This window comes from Prionailurus viverrinus, chromosome A1 (assembly GCF_022837055.1).
Source record: "Prionailurus viverrinus isolate Anna chromosome A1, UM_Priviv_1.0, whole genome shotgun sequence".
NCBI classification, from domain to species: Eukaryota; Metazoa; Chordata; class Mammalia; order Carnivora; family Felidae; genus Prionailurus; species Prionailurus viverrinus.
The window spans coordinates 16,473,056-16,497,740 of record NC_062561.1 but is presented as its reverse complement, the minus strand read 5'-3'; the positions used below and the strand labels follow the sequence as shown (position 1 = coordinate 16,497,740).

At 36.4% G+C, this 24,685-nt stretch overlaps 1 protein-coding gene across 3 annotated transcripts in view; it reads left to right on the top strand.

Moving 5' to 3' along the window:
• TRPC4 (transient receptor potential cation channel subfamily C member 4) overlaps positions 1–24,685 on the top strand; it is a 204,574-nt gene that overhangs the window by 85,265 nt on the left and 94,624 nt on the right. For 2 of the 3 annotated variants that reach the window (XM_047869354.1, XM_047869347.1), the window contains exon 3: positions 5,444–5,962. In XM_047869354.1, the coding sequence (XP_047725310.1) occupies positions 5,444–5,962 (519 nt within the window). Of the gene's footprint in view, positions 1–5,443; positions 5,963–24,685 lie in introns of those variants that run through there. The other variant, XM_047869374.1, reaches the window with a different exon arrangement.

Below are 24,685 nucleotides of genomic sequence, written 5' to 3'. Positions count from 1 at the left end.
CTTTGTATTGATCTTTGATGAACTGTTACATACATTTAATGCCCACCATTCATCCTTTTCTATGTACCCCATCATCTCATCCCATAGTAGATTCCTCAGGAAGGACACTGTGAGCCTAGCATTTCCTGAATTCTTGCATTTGTATAGCTGTCTTTTCCAAAAGAACTCAGATGAACTGAATAACTTCCCAGGAAAATACAGTTTATACAAACTGACCCCATTATTGATAGAAAAGCCAAGCTAATTGGTATGCAATAAGTAGGAAACGTTATCGAGTAACTATCCCATAAAAGAAGAGCATTCTTGATGGGTTTCACAGGACAGTTTTGAACGTTCAATATCAGATGATTTCAGTGCTACTTATTTTTCCCCCACGGTGTGGAAAACGGGTCAATCACATTTTGGATTCTTCAAGAAGCAGATAAAATTAGATGATTGCAAAAGATTTATTGGAAAATGACATTCTGAAAGTAAAAGGGGAGGAAGCAGGATTGAGAAAGGGAAGCTATTAGACCATGATGCAGAACTGACAAAAATCCCTGCCAGTGTAAAGGGGAGCTCAGAGGAAACTTATCTACTCGAGGTCTCCCAGGTTGTGTGGAAAGAGCTCGGCTCTTGTCTAGCTTACTTGTGCAGTCATTGTCCTGGGCTCCGAAACTGAGGAGGACCTGAAGGGGTGGACAGCTGGGGCCTGTTAACGGACCACACTTTTTACGGGCAGGCAGTAAATCCTCTCAAAGAAAGGTCTGAGTGGCACATCTCCCTGTCTCCCAAAGGAAGACAGAACTCATATGCTCTTTATGAAGCAAGCACAGTATTCAAACAGAAATTTGTTGAAGACAGCATAGTAAAGATTATAAATCAATCTCACTTCTGAACATAGACACAAAAAATGTAAATAAAAATTTTAGTCTTACTAAAAATATTACACATTTGACCAAATGGGATTTATTTCAGGAAAGCAGAATGTTTCAATGTAAAGAAATCCATTCATTTAATTTACCATATTTTTAGGAGTAAGGGGAACAATTATATAATCATCTCCATAGAGGTGGAAAAGGCCTTAGGAAAATTCAACACCCATCCTTGATAATAAATAATAAATAAAAGAATTCAAAATGATTTCTTGACATAAGGAATGGCATAAACAAATAGGGAGACATATAGACTTATAGGTGGATAATTGGCAATACCCGGTATAATTTGTGATAGGAAAATTGCTATAACGGCTTAAGAAAAGTATTTGACCCAGAAATTACATTCCTAGATATGTATTAGCAGACACGGACAAAAAATGTTCATAGGAGCAATATTCCTGGCCACAAATAGAAACTGGAAATCACACAAATGTTATCAAGAAGAGAATGTTAAATAAATTGTCCTATCTTCATAAATGAAAACATTATGCAGACTTGAAATTACAAAAATGATTACTAACAATATTGATGTCTTTCAAAGAGCTGATGTTGCACAAAGAAAGCTAGATGTAAGCAGTACATACTTTATGATTCATTTATATAAAGTGAAAAGTATGTACAAGTAATCTATAGTGATAGCAGTTATATTTGTGATCACAAAATGTAATGGGGGCACCTGGGTGGCTCAGTCAGATAAGCATCTGACTCTTGGTTTCAGGTCAGGTCATAATCTCGCCGTTGGTCTCGTGGTTTGTGGGTTCAGGCTCCACGTCAGGCTCTGCTCTGGCAGTGGGGAGCCTGCTTGGGATTGGGATCCTCTTTCTCTGCCCCTCCCCCACTTGCACTTTGTCTCTCATTATAAATAAATAAATAAATACACACACACACACACACACATATATAATGACTAGGAGGTGACAAGAGGAAGATTCATGAAGTGCAGTCACTCTTCTGGATTTTTATCTGTGTTGTGTTACACAGGTGCATACACATTTCAAAAATATATCAAGCATCACATTAACATTTGTGCATTTTAATACACGTATCTTATACCTCAATAAGTTCAAAATTAATAATTATTGCAATGCATCACAACATGTTGAAAAATAATGGAAGAATCCATGGGTCCATAGTGATACACAATAATAAAAAGGAGGAGGGGAATATTTTTACATACAGAGGAATACGACTTAGTAAATGGAGAAGTGATGATAGGGTAAGAAAACTCCCATTTTCAAACACCATGGAATCATTGAAGCAGGCATGTAATTACTACTCAAGTAACAGGCAATTTTTTAACAGTGTTTTTGTTTTATTACTACTTTCCTTAATGAATAAGAGAAGCCCAGAGCCTTTCCTTTGGGACATGTATAAACACTGATGTGTGCCTGCCTGGCCAGCTGGTCAGAGGCCCCACACACTCCTACAGTGGGGGCATTTAAGATCAAACTGTCCCCAATGTCGAGTGTTCTCTGACCAGCTGGGCATCAAGCAATTAATGGTAAAGACAGCATATAATTTATTGTTGAATTTAGAATACATTTTAGAGTAAGAGGAAACTCTAAGACAATTAAAATGACATAATTAAAAAAAGTTATTTATGGACCAATAAATTATTATTATATTTGTGGTCTTATAAAACAGTTTCACTCAAAAATTATTTTCAAAGATGAATCCCCTTATAAAAGACAAAATTAAAGATGTCTGTATATTTATGAAACTAAAATTTCACAATGATTTACTGAATATTAAAACTCATCAACAGAATATTTATTCTTGGTATATTTTCACATATTTTATCAGTTATTTTACTGTATGTCTAATACTAGGACATTTCTTGTAAAATATGAACGCCTTTGGGGTGCCTGGTCACTCAGTCAGTTAAGTGTCCAACTCTTGGTTTTGGCTCAGGTCATGATCTCATGGTGATGGGCTCAAGCCCTACATTGGGCACCGCCCATGCTGACAGCACGGAGCCTGCCTAGGAGTCTCTCTCTCTCCCCCCCTCTCTTTCTGCCCCTCACCCACTTGTGTGCATTCTCTCTCTCTAAAAATAAATAAACTTTGAAATATGAATACTTTTTATTATGGTCATATTTATTTTTTTACAAAATTTCTTGAAATATTTTTCAAAGTTGAATTTTATGGTTAATAAGTTAAAATCGTTGACAGTTTTTGAAACCTAGAGAAATCTGGAATGAAATTACATTGAATTCAGAACCCACTTCAAGTTGCATCTATCACTTAAATATACATTTAAGGGGCTCCTGGGTGGCTCAGTCGGTTAAGCGTCCGACTTAGGCTCAGGTCATTATCTCACTGTTCATGAGTTTGAGCCCCACATTGCTCTCTGTGCTGACCCCTCAGAGCCTGGAGCCTGCTTCGGATTCTGTGTCTCCCTCTCTCTGCCCCCTCCCCTGCTTGTGCCCTGTGTGTCTCTCTCTCAAAAATAAATATTTTTTTTAAAACTATAAAAAATATGCATTTAATATAGGAACTTATTTACTTACATTGTTTTGTTTTCCCTTGTGTCTGCCTTAGAAAAAACTTAAAGTTTTGGTTAGTAAAAGATCACTTCTTGTTCAGTTCTAAGTAATGACATTTTTCTCTTTGTAATAAATATATAGTTAAATTTTTAATTAACTTCATATTTAAGGTGAAAACTGTTCACTTAAAAAGTAATGAAGTATGTATTGACCCCACTTTAATATATAATGCTATCTCAACAGTATTGTTCCTTTGTATTTATAATCACATTTTAAAACTAGTATGTACTATATTTATCAACTGATTGCATACATTTTAAATAACCTTTTAAATAGACAACTACATCTCGTTAATTTTTATATGGTGTTTCTTATAAAACAAATAGATATTCTAAAGTTTGTTTAATGTTTATTTATTTTTGAGAGAGAGAGAGAGCATGAGCAGCGGAGGGGCAGAGAGAGAGGGAGACACAGGGTGCGAAGCAGGCTCCAGGCTCCCAGCTGTCAGCACACATCAGCACAGAGCCCCACGTGGGGCTCAAACTCATGAACGGTGAGATCATGACCTGAGCTGAAGTCAGATGCTTAACTGACTGAGCCACTCAGGCGCCCCAAAACAAATAGATATTCTAAATGGTCAGATAAATTAGAAGCATACAGGTTTAATTATTCTCATATAAAGAGTATACTTCTGTTTAAAAGTAGTATAATTAAAGTTTCACATGAGTTTTGTTTTTCTCCCCACAGTTGTTTTGCTTTTGATCCTTCTATGGTTTCCTTCATATTTTACAGCATATTTTAGTCATCGTTTTTTCTGCCATGCTTGTTTAACTTATCCTTATATAGCATTTATTTTCATAGATCCTTCCATCACTCTGTGCCCAGAGGAAGAAATGTTAAACCAAAAATTGGAAGGTGGTGTGGTATAGGGTAATACATAGAGGGTGAGATGTCAGACAGGTGGACCTGGGATCATATAGTAGGTCTTCCTCACCGAGGAATCACATCTATAACATGTGAATGATAAATAGTGAGGGTTAATGTACCTAATGGATGTTGACTAAATCGTACCTATTCTATTATTTTTGTCACTACCATTCCTAGAGTAAAACCCAAAGGAAATTGCACGTAAACATGACCTGATTCATTGGGAACCATTTGCTTCTGGTAAAATGGTGATGTTTGCAATGGAGCACCTGTTGACATCTGGAAAATATACTATAGAGCGATAGATAAAAACAGAAAGCCTGAGGCTAGCCTTCTTAAGTTCTACTGCCACCTATAATCAGAGGCTTGATTTTTCGAATTCAGTAGATAAACAAACAAATATACAAAGAAAAAAAATACTGCAGAACTAAAAGACTTCTGTTGCACAAGAAAAGCTTGGGTTTAAAACAAATCATTAACTATTTTTCAGTGTATTTCTTCATTATTTAGGGAGTTTGTACCTCCAGGAAAGGAAAGCAAAGATTGCCAGTCAGGAAATAACTTGGAAGCAAGAAAGTCTTTCATCAAGTAAAGAGTTCCCATAACCCCCTTATTTTAAGATTTCATAAAATGTCATAATTCAGATTAAACAAATATGATAAGAATAATGTGTCATTAGGGGCGCCTGGGTGGCTCAGTCGCTTGAGTGTCCAACTTCGGCTCAGGTCATGATCTCACAGCTCGTGAGTTCGAGCCCCACGTCAGGCTCTGTGCTGACAGCTTAGAGCCTGGAGCCTGCTTCAGATTCTGTGTCTCCCTCTCTCTCTGCACCCAACTGACTCTCATTCTGTCTGGATCTCTCTCAAAGCTAAATAAACGTTAAAAAAAAATTTAAAAAAAAAAAAGAATAATGTGTCATTATATTGAAAAGTTTTTCTAATTTTTCTTGTCTTCTGGCAGAGAAAAAAAAAAATACATCTCTCTCCTGCAAAAAAAAAGCCTGGCAAAAGATTTATGAACTTTGTTCAGCGTTGCTATAGCATGCTGTTTGAAATTCACAGGCTTGAACAAATGAATAAATATTCATCACCTCTGCTTTCTTCTTTTTTCTAGGTGCCTCCCATACTCCTTGATAAGCAGTTCTCTGAATTCACTCCAGACATTACACCAATCATTTTGGCAGCCCATACAAATAATTATGAGATAATAAAGCTTTTAGTTCAGAAAGGAGTTTCGGTGCCCAGACCCCACGAGGTCCGCTGTAACTGTGTCGAATGCGTCTCCAGTTCAGATGTGGATAGCCTCCGCCATTCACGCTCAAGACTCAACATCTACAAGGCCTTGGCCAGCCCCTCTCTCATCGCACTGTCAAGTGAAGACCCTTTCCTCACAGCCTTTCAGTTAAGTTGGGAGCTTCAGGAACTGAGTAAGGTGGAGAACGAATTCAAGTCAGAGTATGAAGAGCTGTCCCGACAGTGCAAACAGTTTGCTAAGGACCTACTGGATCAGACAAGGAGCTCCAGAGAACTGGAAATCATTCTTAATTACAGAGATGACAGTAGTCTCATAGAAGAACAAAGCGGAAATGATCTCGCAAGACTAAAATTGGCTATAAAGTACCGGCAAAAAGAGGTGAGTGTTGGCCAGACTTTTTTATCAAAACGCCATAGGACGTAATAACGGTGAAGTAAAAAGGTACTCTAAAATTAAGTTTGGGTTTTCGAGCACTTTCTACTTAACCGTAAGTGGATGATATTTGTTGTTCACCAGATTAATAATTATGAAACACATGGAAGAATGGCAAGAAATGGCTTAATAACTGGTGATGGTATTTGGCGTTATGTGTTAAAATGTACACATTTACTGTGGTATAATGGGCAAACTAATGAATTTTATACTCCTCTCACTAAAAGTTCTGGTTCTGCCATTTATAAGTCTTGTTACTTTAGAGGGTCTTGTTATTTTTCATATCTCTTTGAGATTGGATTTTCTCATCTGCTTAATGGACTTAACATTTATAATATTTATCTATATTTATTTATATATACCAAATATTTCCCTCAAAGATTTGTAGGAAGTATAAAACGTGGGGATGCGTGTGAAGGCTCTTAGTAAGTTATAAGTATTTAGCAAATTATAAGTACATTATTTATATTAATAAAATACATTATTAGAAGTTATTAAGAAAAGAAAAGCCCTTAGTTCAACAGCAGATGAAAGTACTAAGACTTCTCTTACATCTGGCTTATTTCCTTTATTTGTCAGGAATAAGAGGTTAAAGAAGTTAACAGCAGAAGAGTTATAAATTTCTCATGAAATTTCCATGGAGTGAATATTAAGTAAAGAAACCCCAGATCTATTCTATTCATCACGCAGCATAATTGTTTTTGTTTCTATCACTGAGTTAAATGAGTTCTCAAAAAAACTATTTACTTCTGTCTTCAGAAAATGTTGGTTCTCTGTTCATGCTTGAATTATAGTAATTATCTATTCTAGAAAAATAGTTGGAGAAAACTATATAATGCAAGATGAAAAAGAAAAAGAGGCTTCTGAATAAAAAATGTATTCAATTTCTTTTGAAGTTAGCCCTGATTATCTCACATTAGCCTTGGCTGTTTTATCTACTGCTACTTACTAAATATTTAAGGTTCAAGATACCTGAATTTGCTTCCTCGAGTTTTTCTTGTAGTTCTTTGGCCTGTTGTCATGGGAGCCAGAAACTAATTAAAATGATCTTTTCCCCTATCAATGAAGGAAGTAGCTTCTTTTGTGTGCAGTCCCTCTGATTCCAAAATCACACACGCTAGTTTGAGACATGCCAACAGTATCAGCTAATTTTTTTTTTTTTTTCGGTTCTTGTGTTTAGGACTCAGGGACTTGATATCTTAAAGGAACTAGAATAGATTTAATATACAACTATAAGAAACTGATGAAAAACTTCCCCTGATTAAAGATTTTGAGGTACTAAATAGATACCTAAAAGTAACAACATGTATTAGAACTCATGGTGAGTGGAATGAAATTCCCAGGATGTGAAATCCATGAAATGAAAGAAAGAACACAGAAGCAGCAGCTGGCTGCTTGTTTTTGTTTCTACCCAAAACCTGTAGTGTTTTTGTTCCCTCTGCAGTTAATGAACCAACTTACCTTTGTTTTATGCCTTCACTGATTTGGTCCTGATATCATAACTGATTTAACTTTGTCTTTAGCCACAATGACTTTTGTGAAAGCACTGGAACAAAATACTCATAGTCTTTTACCAGACCCTCATAATTAAATACTACATGACATTTCATCAAATGAAGCTAAGCTGCCCAATTCCTGTCAAAAGGCTGTCCAAGACAAAAAATTTTAATCTGAATTTCTAACATATTAACATCTGAGTATATTTTTACTCACAAATCATTTTTATGCATTCTGTTCATTCATTCATTCATTCATTCATTCGGTCATTAACTCTTCGAACATATTTTTTAACGTTTCTTTATTTTGAGAGAGAGAAAGAGCATTCACATGCATATGCATGAGCCAGGGAGGGGCAGAGAGAGAGGGAGAGAGAGAATCCCAAGCAGGCTTTATGCTGTAAGCACAGAGCCTGAAGCGGGGCCAATCTCATGAACCAGATCATGACCTGTGACCTTAGCCAAAATTAAGAGTTGGACGCTTACTGGACTGAGACACCCAGGTGCCCCTGGATTTTTATAGAACACACAGCAGGCAATGCTCAGGGCACTTGGGACTCCATTGTGGTGTGGTTGTGCCCTAGAGCTTATAGCCTATTACAGGGAGACAATAAAATGTTCAATATATACTGTTCTCAGTTTTGTTTCTGCACCACTAAAAATGTTCATTCCTAGTAAACATGTTTGTTGTTTTTTTGCCTAGGCTCTTTTGTATATTTCAGAAATACATAACACTGCTTAACTTCAAAGCCTATTAAACAAAAAGTGACAAATTAAGTCCTTAGAGATGTCAGAAGCAAAGCTATAGAAAGAGTTTGATGATTTCTTAAGACTTCTTTCACGATGTTTATACCTTTTGCTAATACGAAGTTGTGGAATTGGAGGCTGATCAACCCTAATGATACAACAGGATGAAGGGCAGCTAAAAACTCATAACATGTGACAAGAAAATAAGAATTAGTAATATCTTTTAAAAGATACATTTTTAAAAGACCGCATTTGCATTTTCTCTTTTCCTCTTTCCAAATTACAATGGAGAAAAAAATTAAAACAAAATTCTTACAGAGTTGTTCTAGACTATCTTTCATTCAGTTTCAAAGAGCACATTTCCCTTGGATTGAACAGTTTTTCCAAAGCAAAGTAACACTGGATGACTAATAGCATTATAAAATCAAGAATAAGGTTTTACTTTCATATAAACTCTTTGAAATCATAGGTTGTATTTTATGAAACATATTCCTTAATTATTCATAAATCATTGACTTCAGAAGATTTGATGTAAGGTGTTCTGTTAAGATCGTGTATCTTAAATGAAACTGTGCTTTGGCATAAGGGTCTTGCCTTGTGTCTTTTCACCACAAGTTTTCCTAGTTTTAGTCTAAAGACATTCGAGGTTTGTCTTTGGTCTGTCTCTTACGATTTTGGAATGCCTTCTTATTAATCTTCACATGGCTAAGTTCTACTCACTTTTTCAAGCTCATCTCAGGTCCTCCCTCCCACAGGGAGATTCCTTGAAGCAATCCCCCTCCATAGAATCTCTTGGATAAATGCCCTCATTCCACACATTCTATTTTGCATTGCATTTTTACCCTGATCAACCCTGATCATTTCTCTCTTCTCCTCCAGGTGTGAGTGCCAGGAACACATTCATCTTATTTACTAGTCATACTTCAGTTCTGACAGATAGAAGGTGTTCAAAATGAATGCGCCTGAATGAAGTGTCAGAATCTCTTAATTCTGGAAGGTTCCCTGCATATTTCTTTGTCTGACTAAATTGCATTGTTACCTAATTACCTAATAACAGCCTTCTTATGAATTCAAATACTGAAACAATTCATGTTGCTGGGACTTGATTGCAGACTTGTTCTGGTATTTCTGTAATATCATCCAAAAAGAAAGGCCTGCGTTAATTGCATATCACGGATATTTTTATAGGCAGAGAGAGGATTTTATTGTTTCTATGAATACTGGAGTAATGATGCTATAATTGTATTAACCATATATTAGTAGAATAAACATAATCTAGTGGCCAGCAATTCAAAATCAATATATGTTAAGAACTGGGTTGTGTCGGCCAAGAAAAGAGGCAGAACTGAAATAAAATAAAAGGATTGATTTGAGGTCTCAGAATTGCAATCTGGGGAGCACAGATTTGAGTAACAACCCAAATTGCATTCTAGGGAACCAGGGAACAAAAGTCAATGGTTTTTAAAGGCAGAAAGGAATGCTTGGATAAGTTGTTTGATAGGTGCTGATGGCAGAGAACTAATCTTGACTAAACATAATTGGTTGCTATGGCCATCACTAAGCAAAAGTCCATTATGATAGCAAGTTGCAGATTTCCCCTGCAGAGTCCTTGGAATATTTGCGGTTTGGCCCAGTTCAAAAGTTAACAGTTCTACCCTCGTGAGTACATGCATGAAGCCTACCTCTTTAATGGCCTCCCAGGTCCCTTTTAAAACCTCTTGACCTAAGTGACTCTATTTCATTTCACCTTTTACAGTTGTTAACATGGTTTATTACACTGAAACCTCCAAAACAAACCTATAAAGTATGATTTTTTTTTTCCTGTGAGGAATTTGAGTGTTGAATGATGTGCATTGTTAACACTGTTAAATGTTGGGGTCTGGGTGCAAATCCAGGTCTTAACTATGCAAGCCACTCTAACCATCACACACCATTGCCTTCACCTAGACATCATCCCCATGAACATGGGGTAAATCTGATCAGGGGCGCCTGGGTGGCGCAGTCGGTTAAGCGTCCGACTTCAGCCAGGTCACGATCTCGCGGTCCATGAATTCGAGCCCCGCGTCAGGCTCTGGGCTGATGGCTCAGAGCCTGGAGCCTGTTTCCGATTCTGTGTCTCCCTCTCTCTCTGCCCCTCCCCCGTTCATGCTCTGTCTCTCTCTGTCCCAAAAATAAATAAACGTTGAAAAAAAAATTAAAAAAAAAAATCTGATCAAAGTGGAGGTCCTAGCCTAGTTTAGTTGAGCACATGAGTTTATTTCATGACTCAGCTTCTTCATAATTTAGCCATGCATTTCAACATTAAGATTTTTTTTTTATTTTTGCATTGTGATAAAGCACTTGATTTCTTCAAAGAGGGCAGAACTCCTTTTCCTATCTTCCTTAACCCACTTTTTTTTTTCCTTCCAAAAATAATCTCTTTAGTCTCACTCTGAGGAAAAAGCAGGGAAAGTCCCCTTCACCGGGACTAGAAGCCAGAACCCCATTCCAATGTTACTTATCAAAATGAATAGTGTCAAAGGAAGCTGGAAAAAAACAGAGCCAAGCATCCACCTCCTTGGAACAGATTCTCTTCCTGTGTATTAGATAAAGGCGAGCATGATTGAAGACATGTCTTCAACAAGGAACTAGTCTCTTGGTTCCTGGTATAATTTTTGCAGATACAGAATTTATGGCAGTTAAAATCACTTATATGTTGTCATTGTTCTTTCCTAATATTTGTAAGGTGAGTGCATGTGTGTGGAGGGCTTGTTGCATTCCTTACATATTTTCACAGCAAAGACCTTACCTAGTTTCAGTTGCACATGACTGAACACATTGTGAAGTAACTAGTCCAAATTAAAGAAGCCTAGATGATGAATAATAATAGAAAGCAGTGAAATACATTACTTTGTGTGAAAGCATTACAACTCAATCTTTTTATTACTCTCTCAAATTAAAGTGAAAAAAATAATCTGTACATAGTCAACAGCATATTCTTTTTCAACTTAATTTTCCCTTTTGTGAAAGTATGAAACAGCTTTGCAACATTAACTTTAAAGTTGGGTACTAAAATGGGTTCTGTCTTATAAATTAACTAATAGAGTTGCTAAAAAGTCAGGAGAAAAATCAACACTTCAACAGTCCTTATCTTTTGTTTATCTTGTCGTGGAGCAATGAGAGAAATGTGAAGAGATTCATGTCAATCAAATGCCATCCATAGCATGGTGAACTCAGTTGATTCCAAATATTCCAGAATAAAACGTCTGTAAAGCCCTCAAGATTTATGATTTTATGTTTCTTGATTTATTCAAAACTGCTTGATGTGGAATCAAGAACCAAACCTACTGTCAGAAATTATATATATACTGTCATATTAAAAATGAATAAAACATACTACCCATGCCCTCTCTCTACCTGAAATCTACAAGAAAAACTCCCTCTGGAGATCTGTAGTCAGATGCCAGTAGTAGTTAAGGAAAAATAGCACTCTAAGTATGTACTTTTTTTTGGAAACTGCCAATCCTCAAGGGTACATCACTGCCCATCTCTGACAAGAAAATCACAGAGAAATCAATGACAATGTTGCTCCCTGGCTTTTGTATCAAAACCTTGGGATGGCGCTGGCCAGCAATGGCTGTCTCCTACAGCAGATTTGGATGGCTGGCTTGCAGCCATGCAAATCTTTGCTTTTGCTACAAAGTAGGCAGAGGAGCTGATCAATTATTATTATTAACAATTGGTTGTTTTTTCATCTTGTCTTTGCCTCCTTTTTCACTCTGGTTCAAGTTTATGGTGTCTAAAATATAGCTTTCATAACTTCCTTGTGCCTGGTAAATTCCACATCAAAGTATGGATGACTTGGAGGGAAAAACACCTCATCCTATAGAGACACTGTCTCATGGACATCAAATAACTACTGTAGGAGAATGGCAAAGAGAGTAGTGCTAGGGAGAAAAATGAGAAGGTACTGCATATGATGCTTTCCTCATAACTGACATTCCCCTACTGAAATAACTTTGAGACTCATTTGTATAAGTAAACTTGAAAATACCTTTGCCACTGTTTGGTTTACTTACTTAACATATACTGATTTATTTGAATTCAATTTGATTTTATTTACCATGTTCCTCTCCTTTTTCTCTCTTCACTGTTTTTGAACTGTTTTGAAAACATTTATGTCCTTCAGATCTCTTTCCAAATACCACTTTCCGTGGGAAGGCTTCCCTTCATCTATTCTCAAGTCAAAATTAATTATTGCTTTCTCTTGTTATGGTAGCTTTATTGTGCATGTTGCTTTGCTTCTTGTTTTCACATTTTATTTCTCCAACTGAACTTGCCTTTAGTTTTACTTCCTCCAGTACAATGCCTACAGCACTAGGAAAGGTGTTTTGTTTTGTTTCTTGTACTTTGTTTCTGTTTCGTTTTTCAAGATAATGCAAGCCCAGACTTCAGCATACTTCCTGGTATATTTACCCAGGAAAGGGTAGCTCTCTATTATTATTAATTATTACTATCATTGTCACTGTTTTTATCCCCTCATAGGCCCCCAATATGAAAGACCAAACACATACAGGAAAATGCTATGCACCATCCTGTTGTATACTATGCAGCAAAAAGGGTAGGCTTCGTCATTAAACATTTTAATATTTGTAACAAATAGTCATCTAAGCTTCGTGGCTCCCATTACATTGTTATATGTCAAAGATAAGTTTATCCTTCTTACAGTCTATCGGTATAGTCAGTACACTGACCCATTTATATTAAACCATACACTCTTATCAAAAATATATAATGTATAAATTTTATTCCAACCCTTAAGGTTGTCCATATTCTAATGCTTCCATTATAGACTTTCAGAAGTAACTCATATTGTATATGGGTTTGATTTGAATTTGTTCTTCCGGCTTGCGTTTTTCAATATATGTTAGGCATTGGAATCACTATCCTGCTGCACCTCAGAATCAGGAACTGAATCATAGCACTCATTAAAAAAGTGAGGCATACAGTAGGATTTGAATGCATAAGGCTACACTGAATGCTACAAATAACTATGAGACTTGTGAAAGTGATAAAAAGCAGCATTCCTCCAGCTGAATTCTCTTTCCCACTGTTCTCCTGAGCAAGCTCACTGACCGATTTCTAGGCCTCTGCCTCTCTGTTCTCATGTATATGCTCACACCTGCTGTTGCCAAGCGGAGACAACATGGCTCACAGACTCCCTCCCGTGCCTCAGCCCAGTAGGGACCAAACATTCTTGGACTTGCTTCTGTGTCATGGCTGAAGCAAATGCCTGTTCAGGACTCACCAGCCTGGCTGACAGAACTATGACAGGTCACTAGGCATTTAATTTAACACTAGGTTTTTAGAGCTTGGAATTCAAAGGTTCAAGGGTTTTGTTTCTTTTTTGCAACTCATTTAATGATGTGCAACCACTTTCTTCTAATTCGAATCTGAAAATGATTAGGCTTTTCCCACAATTAAATATTAAATTGTATATGTCCAAAACATTGTATAAATGTATCCTTTTAAACTGCATTCATGAGCAAGTGACAGATGAATATCTTATGAAACGTAAAATAGCTAGTCTTAACTTTAAATTAGATATAAAATATAGCTTTTATTTGATACTGCTTTAAATAAGTACAAAAAGGAAAGGGTTGAGCAATTTATTTTCAAAGAGGTATATTCTTCTATTCACCTGGCAAAAATGCAAATACCCTCAGGATTAGCAACACTTTCAATGTAGCTTTCATTTGCCACAGATATAAACTAAAAACATAAATTTAATGATAATAGCTTTGAAAAATCCACTGTGTATCAGACACCTTCTCTCAGTATTCAAATGAATTACTCTTCTGTATGAAACTGGTCCCTCCATCTCCATGATGATTGACAGGGAAGGGTAGCAGTAAGGTCACCTGTTTTCCATTATTGAGATGGGATCTTTTAAATGGAGATCCATTTCTTTTGTTTCTTTTGCACAAAATTCACATTTACATCTCAGGGTTATTTTTCCTGGGTCATTATCACTGCTCATATTTTCTCTGTCTCTAATCACTAAGCAAAACTAGGAGTTACCAGTTTTTGAAATTACTCACTTAACAGCTTATTCCAACCAACATTATTTCCCAGAAAATTACAAAAACCCAGTAGATTGTCTTGGAAATCTATAAAACACAAACACTGTTCACAAGAAATGTTGATGGCTTTGAGATACAAACTTCTGCTCAAGGTCCCTTATAAATTATGCATCAGAGAGGAAACTTTTTAGCTTATCCTGACCCTTGCTTTGACCATATGAGGAACAGTCACAACTTTTCTAAATAGAGATTATTTTGTTTGTTTGTTTGTTTGTTTGAATTCTTGGAATCAGCAATGTACAGTAAAACCCTCTGGGATGCCTGTGCTGTAATTTGGTGATTCATGATTCTGAAGCTGTGTTAAGTTTATAGATTGCTTCTAGGTAGTACAGAACTGGTAAAACAGTCACATAGGATTATTTTCTTGAGCTTTCTGTAACTTTCCGTTTCCTTTTTTCCTTCAGCTTTAGGAGAACACAGTGGCCTGCCCTCTGCAGCCACAGCAAAAAACTAAGGCCTTCTTCCTCCATGGTTTTCTTTTTACCTTCATCTTGACTCAAGCTCCCAGGCTGTCTGCTTCCTGAATGTTTGTAAAAAGGCCTGCTTTCCCTTTGACCACAGGACTGCTTCAGTTTTAAATGATAGACACTATTGTTTTTCTCCATGGCATTCTCTAAGTTCAGGAACTTTTTCCCGGAGGCTCTGGGACATGCAGCCTGGAAGCTCTTTGGCCACATTCTCCTCTTTACCTGGTGGGCAGCTTGTGGGGGTGGGGGGCAGAGGGTAGAAATCTTGTTGGCAGTAAACCCACAAGGAAGCTAGCAGAGGAGGGTCAGGGGCCCTGGCCAAGAGATGCTCTTTCTCCCTCCAGGTACCATTAATTCCACAAATGTTTACAGAATTTCTATTCTGTGCCAAAAATGGAGGTGACAGCAAGCCCTAAGCCAAGTTTAGAATTCTTCTAGAAGTTTCCTAGAATCTGGAATTTTACTCTTACTTAGATAATAAAATAAAGTCCACATGTATGCATTGCAGTACTTAACCATGCAGCAAATGCTGACCATGAACTAAAACTATCACTGTAGCCAGATCTCACTAACACTTCATATGTTACCTCCTCTTATAAGAACACTCCTGATGTTTTCTTCATTTCTGCCCCTCCCTCCCTTTCTCCCTTCCTTATTTGGTCATCACTTACTCATTGAAGAGAGCCCTTACTGTTTGCTACTGGCTGGTGATGCTGAAATCAAAGACAAAAATCTTGCCCTCAAAATAACTACCAGATTATTAGGTAAGGATGGAAGATAAATGAATGGCTGTCTCAGTGTGGGTCACAGAAGCTATGGTGGAGCTGCCTTCCTAAAGCCCTGGAAATTGGTTCCTAACTCCACTGAATGCTTCCTGGAAAAGAAAGTGCCTTAACTGAGGGTCAGTAGAAAAATAGGAGTCACCCAAGCAAAGTCAGAACAAGGCATTACAGATCATGTGTGCAGATCATGGAGGCAAGAAAGAGAGCAAAGAGAGTGTCTTCATTGTCCTCTGTCCTCACTGCCACCCCATGGCCTCTCTCCAGCCTTTCCCTCTACCTGGTGTGTGTGGATGGCTTCTTTGTGATGTCTCAGCTCATATTATCACCTCAGTGAAGACTTCCAGAACACCCAATCTAATTACTACCCTCTTCCTCCCCCCACACCCTTAGTTATTTCCTTTCATATCACAATGCTATTACCTTCTTAGCCCTTAACAAAATCTGAAATCATTTTATTCATTTGTGTGTTTAATTATTTTTTTATCTGCCTCCCTCCCCTGTCTATGTATCATCTTTTCTGACCTGATTAGCACTGGAAGCCCAGTGCTTGTAACAGAGGAATGCTGAGTAAAAGGATCACAAGTCAGGGGTGTGATAGAAGATGAGAGAAAAAAACACAAAGATTAGGTCCCAAAGGCATATGAATTTTATAAAATCCTGTGCTATTTAATTGTGATTTAACTATATAAATCAATATTACCTTTATCATTTTCTCAAACTCTTATTATCCAAAGATGAAGTCGTTATCTTTCTCTTTAAGCCTGGTCCTCCTATGTCATCTCTGATAAGTAGGAGGCACTCCCAGTTAGTCATGCTAGAAACCTGAGCCATCCTTGATTATTTTATATCCATCATCTCCAAAGCTTGATGTGGTAGATGAGAGATGGCTGCAAATTGAGGTGCCTTCTAATTACCCTTCTCTCTGCTCAGAGCCTGCCTTGGCTACTTGCCTGACCAACAGAATGCAACAGAAGTGACTTTTTGTAACTCCCAAGGCTCAGTTGTCAGAAGCCTTGCAGCTTCTATGGAAGCTCTGTGGGAAACCTGAGATGCCATGGAAGAAGTCTGTCCTAAGGCCACCACACTGGACAGGCAATGAGTAGTCACATAATCATGCTTACTGACAGTCATAGTGGAGACCAGCCTTCCAACCCTTCACTGCAGTGACAAGAGTTGTAAGAAAAGCCAGCTTTGACCATCCCCCTCTCCGTACCCACATGCACACCCGGCCGTTTTCTAGCTGAGTCCTGCTGAGTAACTTCTGTTTTTACCACGTAGAACAGAAGAATCAACCAACCCAGCCCTGTCCAAATCCCCGGTCCACTGTATGGACTGTATGTTTATGTTCGCTCAAAAAATTCATGTTTTGAAACCTAACCCCAATGTGATGGTATTAGGAGGCGGGGCCTTTGGTGGGTGATTAGGCATGAGAGGGGATCCCTCAGGAATGGGGTTAGTGCCCTTATAAAAGATGCTCCAGAGAACTCCCTCGTCCTCTTTCCACCGTGTGAGAATACAGCAAGAATATGAGGTCTCACCAGACACCTTATCTGTGGTGCATTAGACTTCCCAACCTTCAGAACTATGAGAAATAAATGTTTCTTGTTTAAGCCACCCAGTCTGTGCTACAGAATGACTTGATCATTGGTGAGGAGAAAGGAACAAAGTCTTGCGTGTAATTTTTGTTTTCTGTCCCTTGTGTTTATGGCACTGGTAAATACCATAGGGAAGGACAAAAGAAAGTAAACAGCTCCCTTGAGGTGGAAGGGATATAGTATTAAATAATATTTAGACAAGCCTATCAAAAATACAATTATTTTGTATGATTTTGCTTTTAATTATTTTGACTAAATATTTAACATAACATAAAATAAAATAAAGTACTTTTAACAACATCGATTAATTTCCATCTCTATCTCTTATTCACTTTGACTCATTTCTGTTCCAACAAATGGCTATATATATTATTTACATAGCATTGATCATATGATTACAGCTTAGGTGCCAGGAAGCTGTAATGGCTATTAAAATATAACTGAGATATTATTGTATCGAACCATTTTATTTTTTGTCCTTCCTATGTACTTTCTCATCTTTTTCCATTCCGGTTTTACTTACTATTTTATTGTTCTTCATGGGCCACTGGTTGCTGACACAGTTCTGGCTGGGACTCTGGCTCTACAGGCAGAGATTTGAGTTTTGCAGCTTTTTCTGTCAAGGTAAAATGATCAATATCCCAGGACAATGTAAACAGCAGTGGCCTTTGTGATAAGGCCAGTAATCTAGCTTCTATATGGTGACTGTGCAGATTGAGTGTCTTAGAATCTTGGCAAACCATTTTGAAAAGGACGGTGAATGAATAGGCAAGAAAAACGGTTATCTAAGAATATTGGAGAATGAAGAGACCTAAAAGTAATGCAAATAATGTTCCAAACAGTTGAATTTTAAGCAACAACACTTTTTTGCTTACAGTGTAATCAATTGGTGTGAAAACCATTGACTAAAAATATAAAATATGTAATTAACCCTTTCCTTATAATTCAGAGCTTTGGAATGAACCTCAGTTATCACACTCCATGGTCTAGTTGTAAGCTTAAGGTTTTTTAGACACCGATATTCATAGCTTTTTTAGCCCCTATGAAATGATAAAAGACATCTATCTTTTTCATAGCTTTGAAGTCTTTCTCCTCACCCTTAAGCTTTCAATTATCAGTTCTTGTTAGAGTTAATGCAGCTGCACTTTTATATTTACCTGTCATACTCAATTCGGGATCAATCAATCCAGTAACTACTCCAGGTAGAAGTGTGAGAAAATAAAGGCAAACTTATCTGAGAAAAGGCCTGAGGACCCCTTTATAAGTATCATGCAAAAGATTTAATGCCTGAATACTGTGACATTTATCAACTTCTCTGAGACCATTTTTTACTTTCTTAGGTTTCAGATGGATCAAGGTTGCCTAACAAATTACTTGTATTTCAGATGAGTGTGTCTATGTGTGTGTGTATGTGTGTGTGTGTATACAAATATATAAGATACCATGTTATGGAAATGTTTAATACTTTTGAAAATTAAAGTATAATTAATCTAAATGATGTGAAGCAACTTCTATAGACTTCATAGGAAATATTAATATTTTAATTAATTTAACCAGGCATTTAATATATTATAAATTATCGACATAGAAACAAATGGGAGAAATGCTGCTTAGCATTTAGAGAATGATTTAATTATAAGAAAACTACAGCAAGAGATTTTTTTTTTACTAACCATATTAACTACACTTCATTACTTGCACTGAACCAAATTACCTAGTTAAGCAGTGAAAGAACATTGATGATGCTTTTTTTTTGCTCTAATACATCAAGAAATGCTCCACTAAATTTTCATGCAAAATATGTTGAAATTGCTGTGGTTTGAACTGCTTTCACAATAGGCAATCAAAAATTGTTAGAAAGGCCTTCATAAGCAAATAATTTTGAGATACTCAGAGAAAAGTAGTGGAGGGGGGCAGTTGTAGAGAGCAATATTCAGCATATGAGATAATATTTGTGGTATTGGCAGTTCCTGGCTTTCCGGAAGAATTTGAACTTTTTTTTTTTTTCTCATTCACCTGGTGATAAATTTTCAGTCAGGAAAGTAACAATAATAAATCTGTAAAAACACTAACTCTGGGTGGTATCAGTAAGTTATTTTACTTTTAACGTGTTACGTTTATCATGTTATGTCAGTCCCACATTTGTCATCTATAGAAGGTACAGAAGATCCAATGCATCATCCAAATCCTATTACTTTAATATTATTTGGAAGGCAATTTCAATAATGTTTACAGCAATTAGGTGGAATGTTTTTATGGGATGATTTATGCCCCCCTCTTCCAAAATTCATAATGTTGAAGCCCTAACTTCCAGTATCTCAAAATGTGACTCTATTGGGACATATGGCCTTCAAGAGGTAATTAAGTTAAAATGAGGCCAGTAAAGCAGACACTAATCTAATCTGACTGGTGTCCTTATAAGAAGAGGGAATTTGCACATACAGAGAAAGATACCATATGCACACATACAGAGGAAAAGCCAGGCGAGGACAGAGTGAGGAGGTCGCCATCTGTAAGCCAAGAAGAACGGTCATAGAAGAAAACAAATCTGCCCACACCTTGATCTTGGACTTCTAGCCTCCAGAACTGTGATAAAATAAGTTTCTGTGGTTTCAGAAATCCAGCCTATGGTACTTTTTTTTAATGGAAGCACTACCAAACTACTTTGAATGTATTAATAGATATTATACAAATTCCATAGAATATATGTATGTTCATTATAGTGTAAGCATTATTCACAACTTTCTTATATAATTTTGATTGAGACCTTATGAGACTAATGTTATTATTTATTTTAAATATGGCAACACTGAAAGGAAATATATGATAAACATAAGGGAATAGGTTTGAGGGAATGAAGGTCTTGAAAAAAAAATAATAAAGAAAAAATCAACTAACTTAAAAAAATAGTCTTATACCAATGATGCAAGACCCTGAAAACCAGAAAACTCAAATATTCATCTTTAAGACAAAAATCTTATAAGTAAATCAAATAATCAAGGCAAACTCTTAAGAATTATGATGAAAATTGAGTTCTAATTATATTCTTGAAAGCAACCTTTTTCCTCAACAAAATATTAGCAAATCAAACCCAATAATCTATCAAAAGAGTTATATAGACTGCAACTGAGCAGGATTTATCCCAGGTATATAAACCTGGTTAAACATTCAAAACCAATTAAGGTAACCCATCATATGTAAAGATGTAAAAAATAAAGTTGCATGATCATTTCAATAGACATGGAAAAAGCATTTGACAAAATCCAACATCAATTCATGATAAAAACTCAGTTAACTAGGAATGGAGAGGATTTTTCTTGACTTCATAAAGAATATCTATAAATAACCTGCCGTAACATCATATATAATGCTGAGAAAATTGAAGCTTCTCCACTAAGATCAAGCAAGGATGTCCCTTTTAAGCACTCCTTGTCAACATTATGCTGGAAATTATAGCTAATACAGTAAGACAAGAGAAGAAAATAAATGGTATGCAGATTGGGAAGGAAGAAATAAAACTGTCTTTGCAGATGATATAATTATCTATGCAGAAAATCTGAGAAAAAAATAACCAAAAACAAAACAAAACAAAACAAAACAAAAAAACCTCCTGAAACTAATAAACAACAGGATGTCCTTCAGTAGGTAAATGGAAAAGTAAACTGTGGTACATATAACAGACAATTGAATTTATACAGTGATAAAAAGAAATGAACAAGTCATGAAAAAAGACATAGAGGAATCTTAAATGATATAACTAAGTGAAACAAGCCAATCCAAAAAGACTTCATACTATGTAATTCCAACTATATGATATTCTGAAAAAGGCAAAATAAGGGAGACAGTAAAAAGAGCAGTGGTTGCCAAGGCTTAGCGGAGAGAAGGGATGTAAAAGCAGAGCATAGAAGATTTTTAGGGCAGTGACAATACTCTGTGTGATACCATAATGATGGATACATGTCATTATACATTTGTGCAAACCCATAGAATGTACAACACCAAGAGTGAGCTCTAAGATAAACTACAGACTTCTGGTGTTATGATTTGTCAATACAGGCTCATCAGTTGTAACAAATGTGGTGCTCTGGTGGGAGACATTCATAATGGGGGAAACTATGCATGTGGGGGTAGGGAGTACATTAAGAAATGTCTGTACCTTCCCCTCATTTTGCTGTGAACCTAAAGCTGATCTAAAAAATGAAAGTATTTTTAAAAAGTCAGCCTTTTTAATAAATGCCTTACTAAATAATGCTTCAGACTATAACTTGTGTACCAGTAACGAACAGACTACCTACCTCGTTCTCCACTAACATCTCCTTCCCCAAATCTTGAATCCTTATCTTTTAGTGACAGTTGTTCTTAAAGGAAATACACTTATCTTGTATCCTATAACTCATAATAAGCTTTGTATACACAGGAGATAGTTTTGGTTTTGTTTTATTCGGCTTCTGTACCTACACAGCTTTTCCCCAACCAAGGATATTTTAACTGGCAACTGGAGAGTCCCTTCTACAGACATATTATGTTGTAATTATTATAATTTGAGAATGTTTTTTTCATTACTGAAATCTTTCTAGATGTTAACAAGTATGGAATAGAGAAGGTTCCAATTTAGGTTATTGAATTTGACATTTTTGTTTACTGTGAGTAGTAATGAAAAAAAAAACTAGAATTGCCACCCCCTATATTGCTTCTGTTTTATTATAGTTTCCTCTAAAAGTTCTAATTGATTTCTAAAATATATATGTATACGGGAATATTTTATGAAACAGAAGATTAGTTATTCTTCACTATTTATTCTTTATGCTAATTAATAAAAATGAATTTTACATTTTAAATTTTATATAAGAACATTCATTTATCTTTCTTATGTTTCCTTGTATTTCTGTTGTAGCTTTAAAGCAGAACCAGACCCAGAAATACAGAGAACAAACTGACGATTGCCAGAGGGAAGAGGGATGGGAGGTGGGGGATGGGCAGAATGGGTGACAGGGAGTGGGAGATACAGGCTTCCAATTATGGAATGAATAAGTCAGAGGAATAAAAGACACAGGGTAAGGAATATCGCCAATGATACTGTAATAGTGTTGTATGGTGACAGATGGTAACTACCCTTGTGGAGAGCATAGCATCATGTATAGAGAAGTTGAATCACTTTGTTGTACCCCTGAAACTAATGTAACATTGTGTGTCAGCTATACTCAAATAAATAAAGGTGACTGGGTATATAAAGTCTGCTGGCTATTTCAAATTTTCTTCAAAAATTCTTTATTTACATATTTGAGTTCACATAATTATTTTAGGACAAATCTATGAGACATCAGATTTCCAACTCTATGTAACAGGACAGGACCCCAACGACACAGAGCAGAATTCAAATTAAGAGAAAAGCAGGGACTGTTGTTCTTTTGTGTAGTTCCCTTGTCAGGATGAATTGTAAATTAAATTACAAAGGAAAAAATGAATTTTTGCAGTCCTTAACCTCACCATTTTCACTCTCTTTTCCTTCAATAACTTCTAGTTAGAAGATCGGTCCCTTAAAGGGAGCCTGCTTCTCCTGCTAAAATCCCCTCCGGGGATGCCTGGGTGGTTCAGTCAGTTGGTTGAGCATCCGACTCCTACTTTCATCTCAGGTCATGATCTCACTGTGATGAGTTTGAGTCCAAGTCGGGCTCTACGCTGATAGCGTGGAACCTGCTTAGGATTGTCTCTCCCCCTCTCTCTGCCCCTCCCCTGCTCACACTTTCTTTCTCTCTCTCTCTCTCTCTCTCTCTCTCTCTCTCTCTCTCTCTCAAAATAAATAAATAAATTTTTAAAAAATCACCTCCAGAGGTCACTCACTCATACAGACACTCACCAGGTCAACCTTCCAAGAATTTAGCCAACAAGTAGTATGTATTGAATGCTTCCTATGCTCCAGGCATTTGCAAATTAATTTTATCTGAAAAAAGTAAAGCTTCAGGTTGAAATTGGGGCCTTTCCAGAAAGTCAGAAAAGACCTTCTCAGGAACATCTGGGCCATTATTCTATCCTCACAACAATGCTACCAGCAACTCAAGCAGTTCTGAAATAATTCTGATTAGAGATGTAAAAAATAAAAACAAAGAAGACTATGTTACTCGTACTCAGTAGGTGCTGCGGGTCATGTTAAGCCCTTTACCTACTGGAATTTCTTTAATTGTCACAAGAGCCATAGGTGCTGTTATTCTTATCATGCTATTTAAGAGAATGGAAGCTGAGTCTCACAAAGGTGAAGTGTGCCCTTGCCCACGTCAGGGCACTACCCAGCTTTGGAACCAGGATTCCACACAGGCTGTTACCAACCATGGCACACACTGCCCTGGACTATTGTGGAATGTCGCCATCATCTCAGGATAAGTGACATTCCTGCCAGAGTGTAGCTTAGGAACTTTCTGTTCTTTTTCATTCTGGTTTTAGTATTAGATGTATTACTGTCAGGTTTTTAAGACACAAAGTCACTGGAAGCCCCCCAAAAGAGGTTAATTAAGAAACATACTATTTCATAAAATAAGGCCCAAGACTATTTTCCCAATTATAACATTAATATTCACTAATACAGCCTGAAAGAATTTAAATATAGATTAGTTGCCATTGTATGTTCAAAGTTAACTAAAGTTTGTGTGCCTTTAGCTTGATTACCTATTGCAATGCTGATATTTTATATAATTTTTTTCATAGTCTACATGAAAAAACTCGGTAAAAATCCCTAAAATCACATGAGCATAGCCAACACTCTATACTATTCTTGTTTAGTTATAGACATGTAGTTTTATATTAAATAAATATAATATACGTCAATGGCTGAAATAAATTTATAGCCATTGTAAGCTGTGGAGATCTATATCTAGACTTAACAAAGAAATATTTCATGTTCATATTATTATAAAAGGGAAGTCATTCCATTTCAGCACTTTAGGTAACAACTGATCTGTGATGCTGAAATGGAATTTCTATAGGCCTGTCCTTTGGCAGAATAAACTGTGTGGTTAATAAAACCAGTGACTAATTAGAGCAGATGATTGTCTTATATATACCACCTTACATGTGGTATATAAAATTCTCTAAAACCCATTTGGCATAGGCCATAAAATTGCCTCTTTTCCTAAAGCATTATGATACTTAATTGCAAATTTATACATGAATCTCCTCTCTTGGGAATCCCTTTCTCCATTCCTTTACTAACTTATTCATGCTTATTTAAGTGATACCTAGTCTCTAGTCCAAAGAAAGAAATGAAGAAAAAAAAATGTAAAAAAAAAATATATATATATACTTTATTTTGAAAAATTTGCTTTCTGTTTTTCTCTTTGTATCTCCTTGTCTTTCCAAAATTAAAATCTTTACTTTTGTAACCAGAAATTATCCTGCTCCCCTATTTTTTTCATTATTTAATTTCACTTCTTTTTAAGAATTAATTTAGGTTTTCCCAGTTTCAGGAA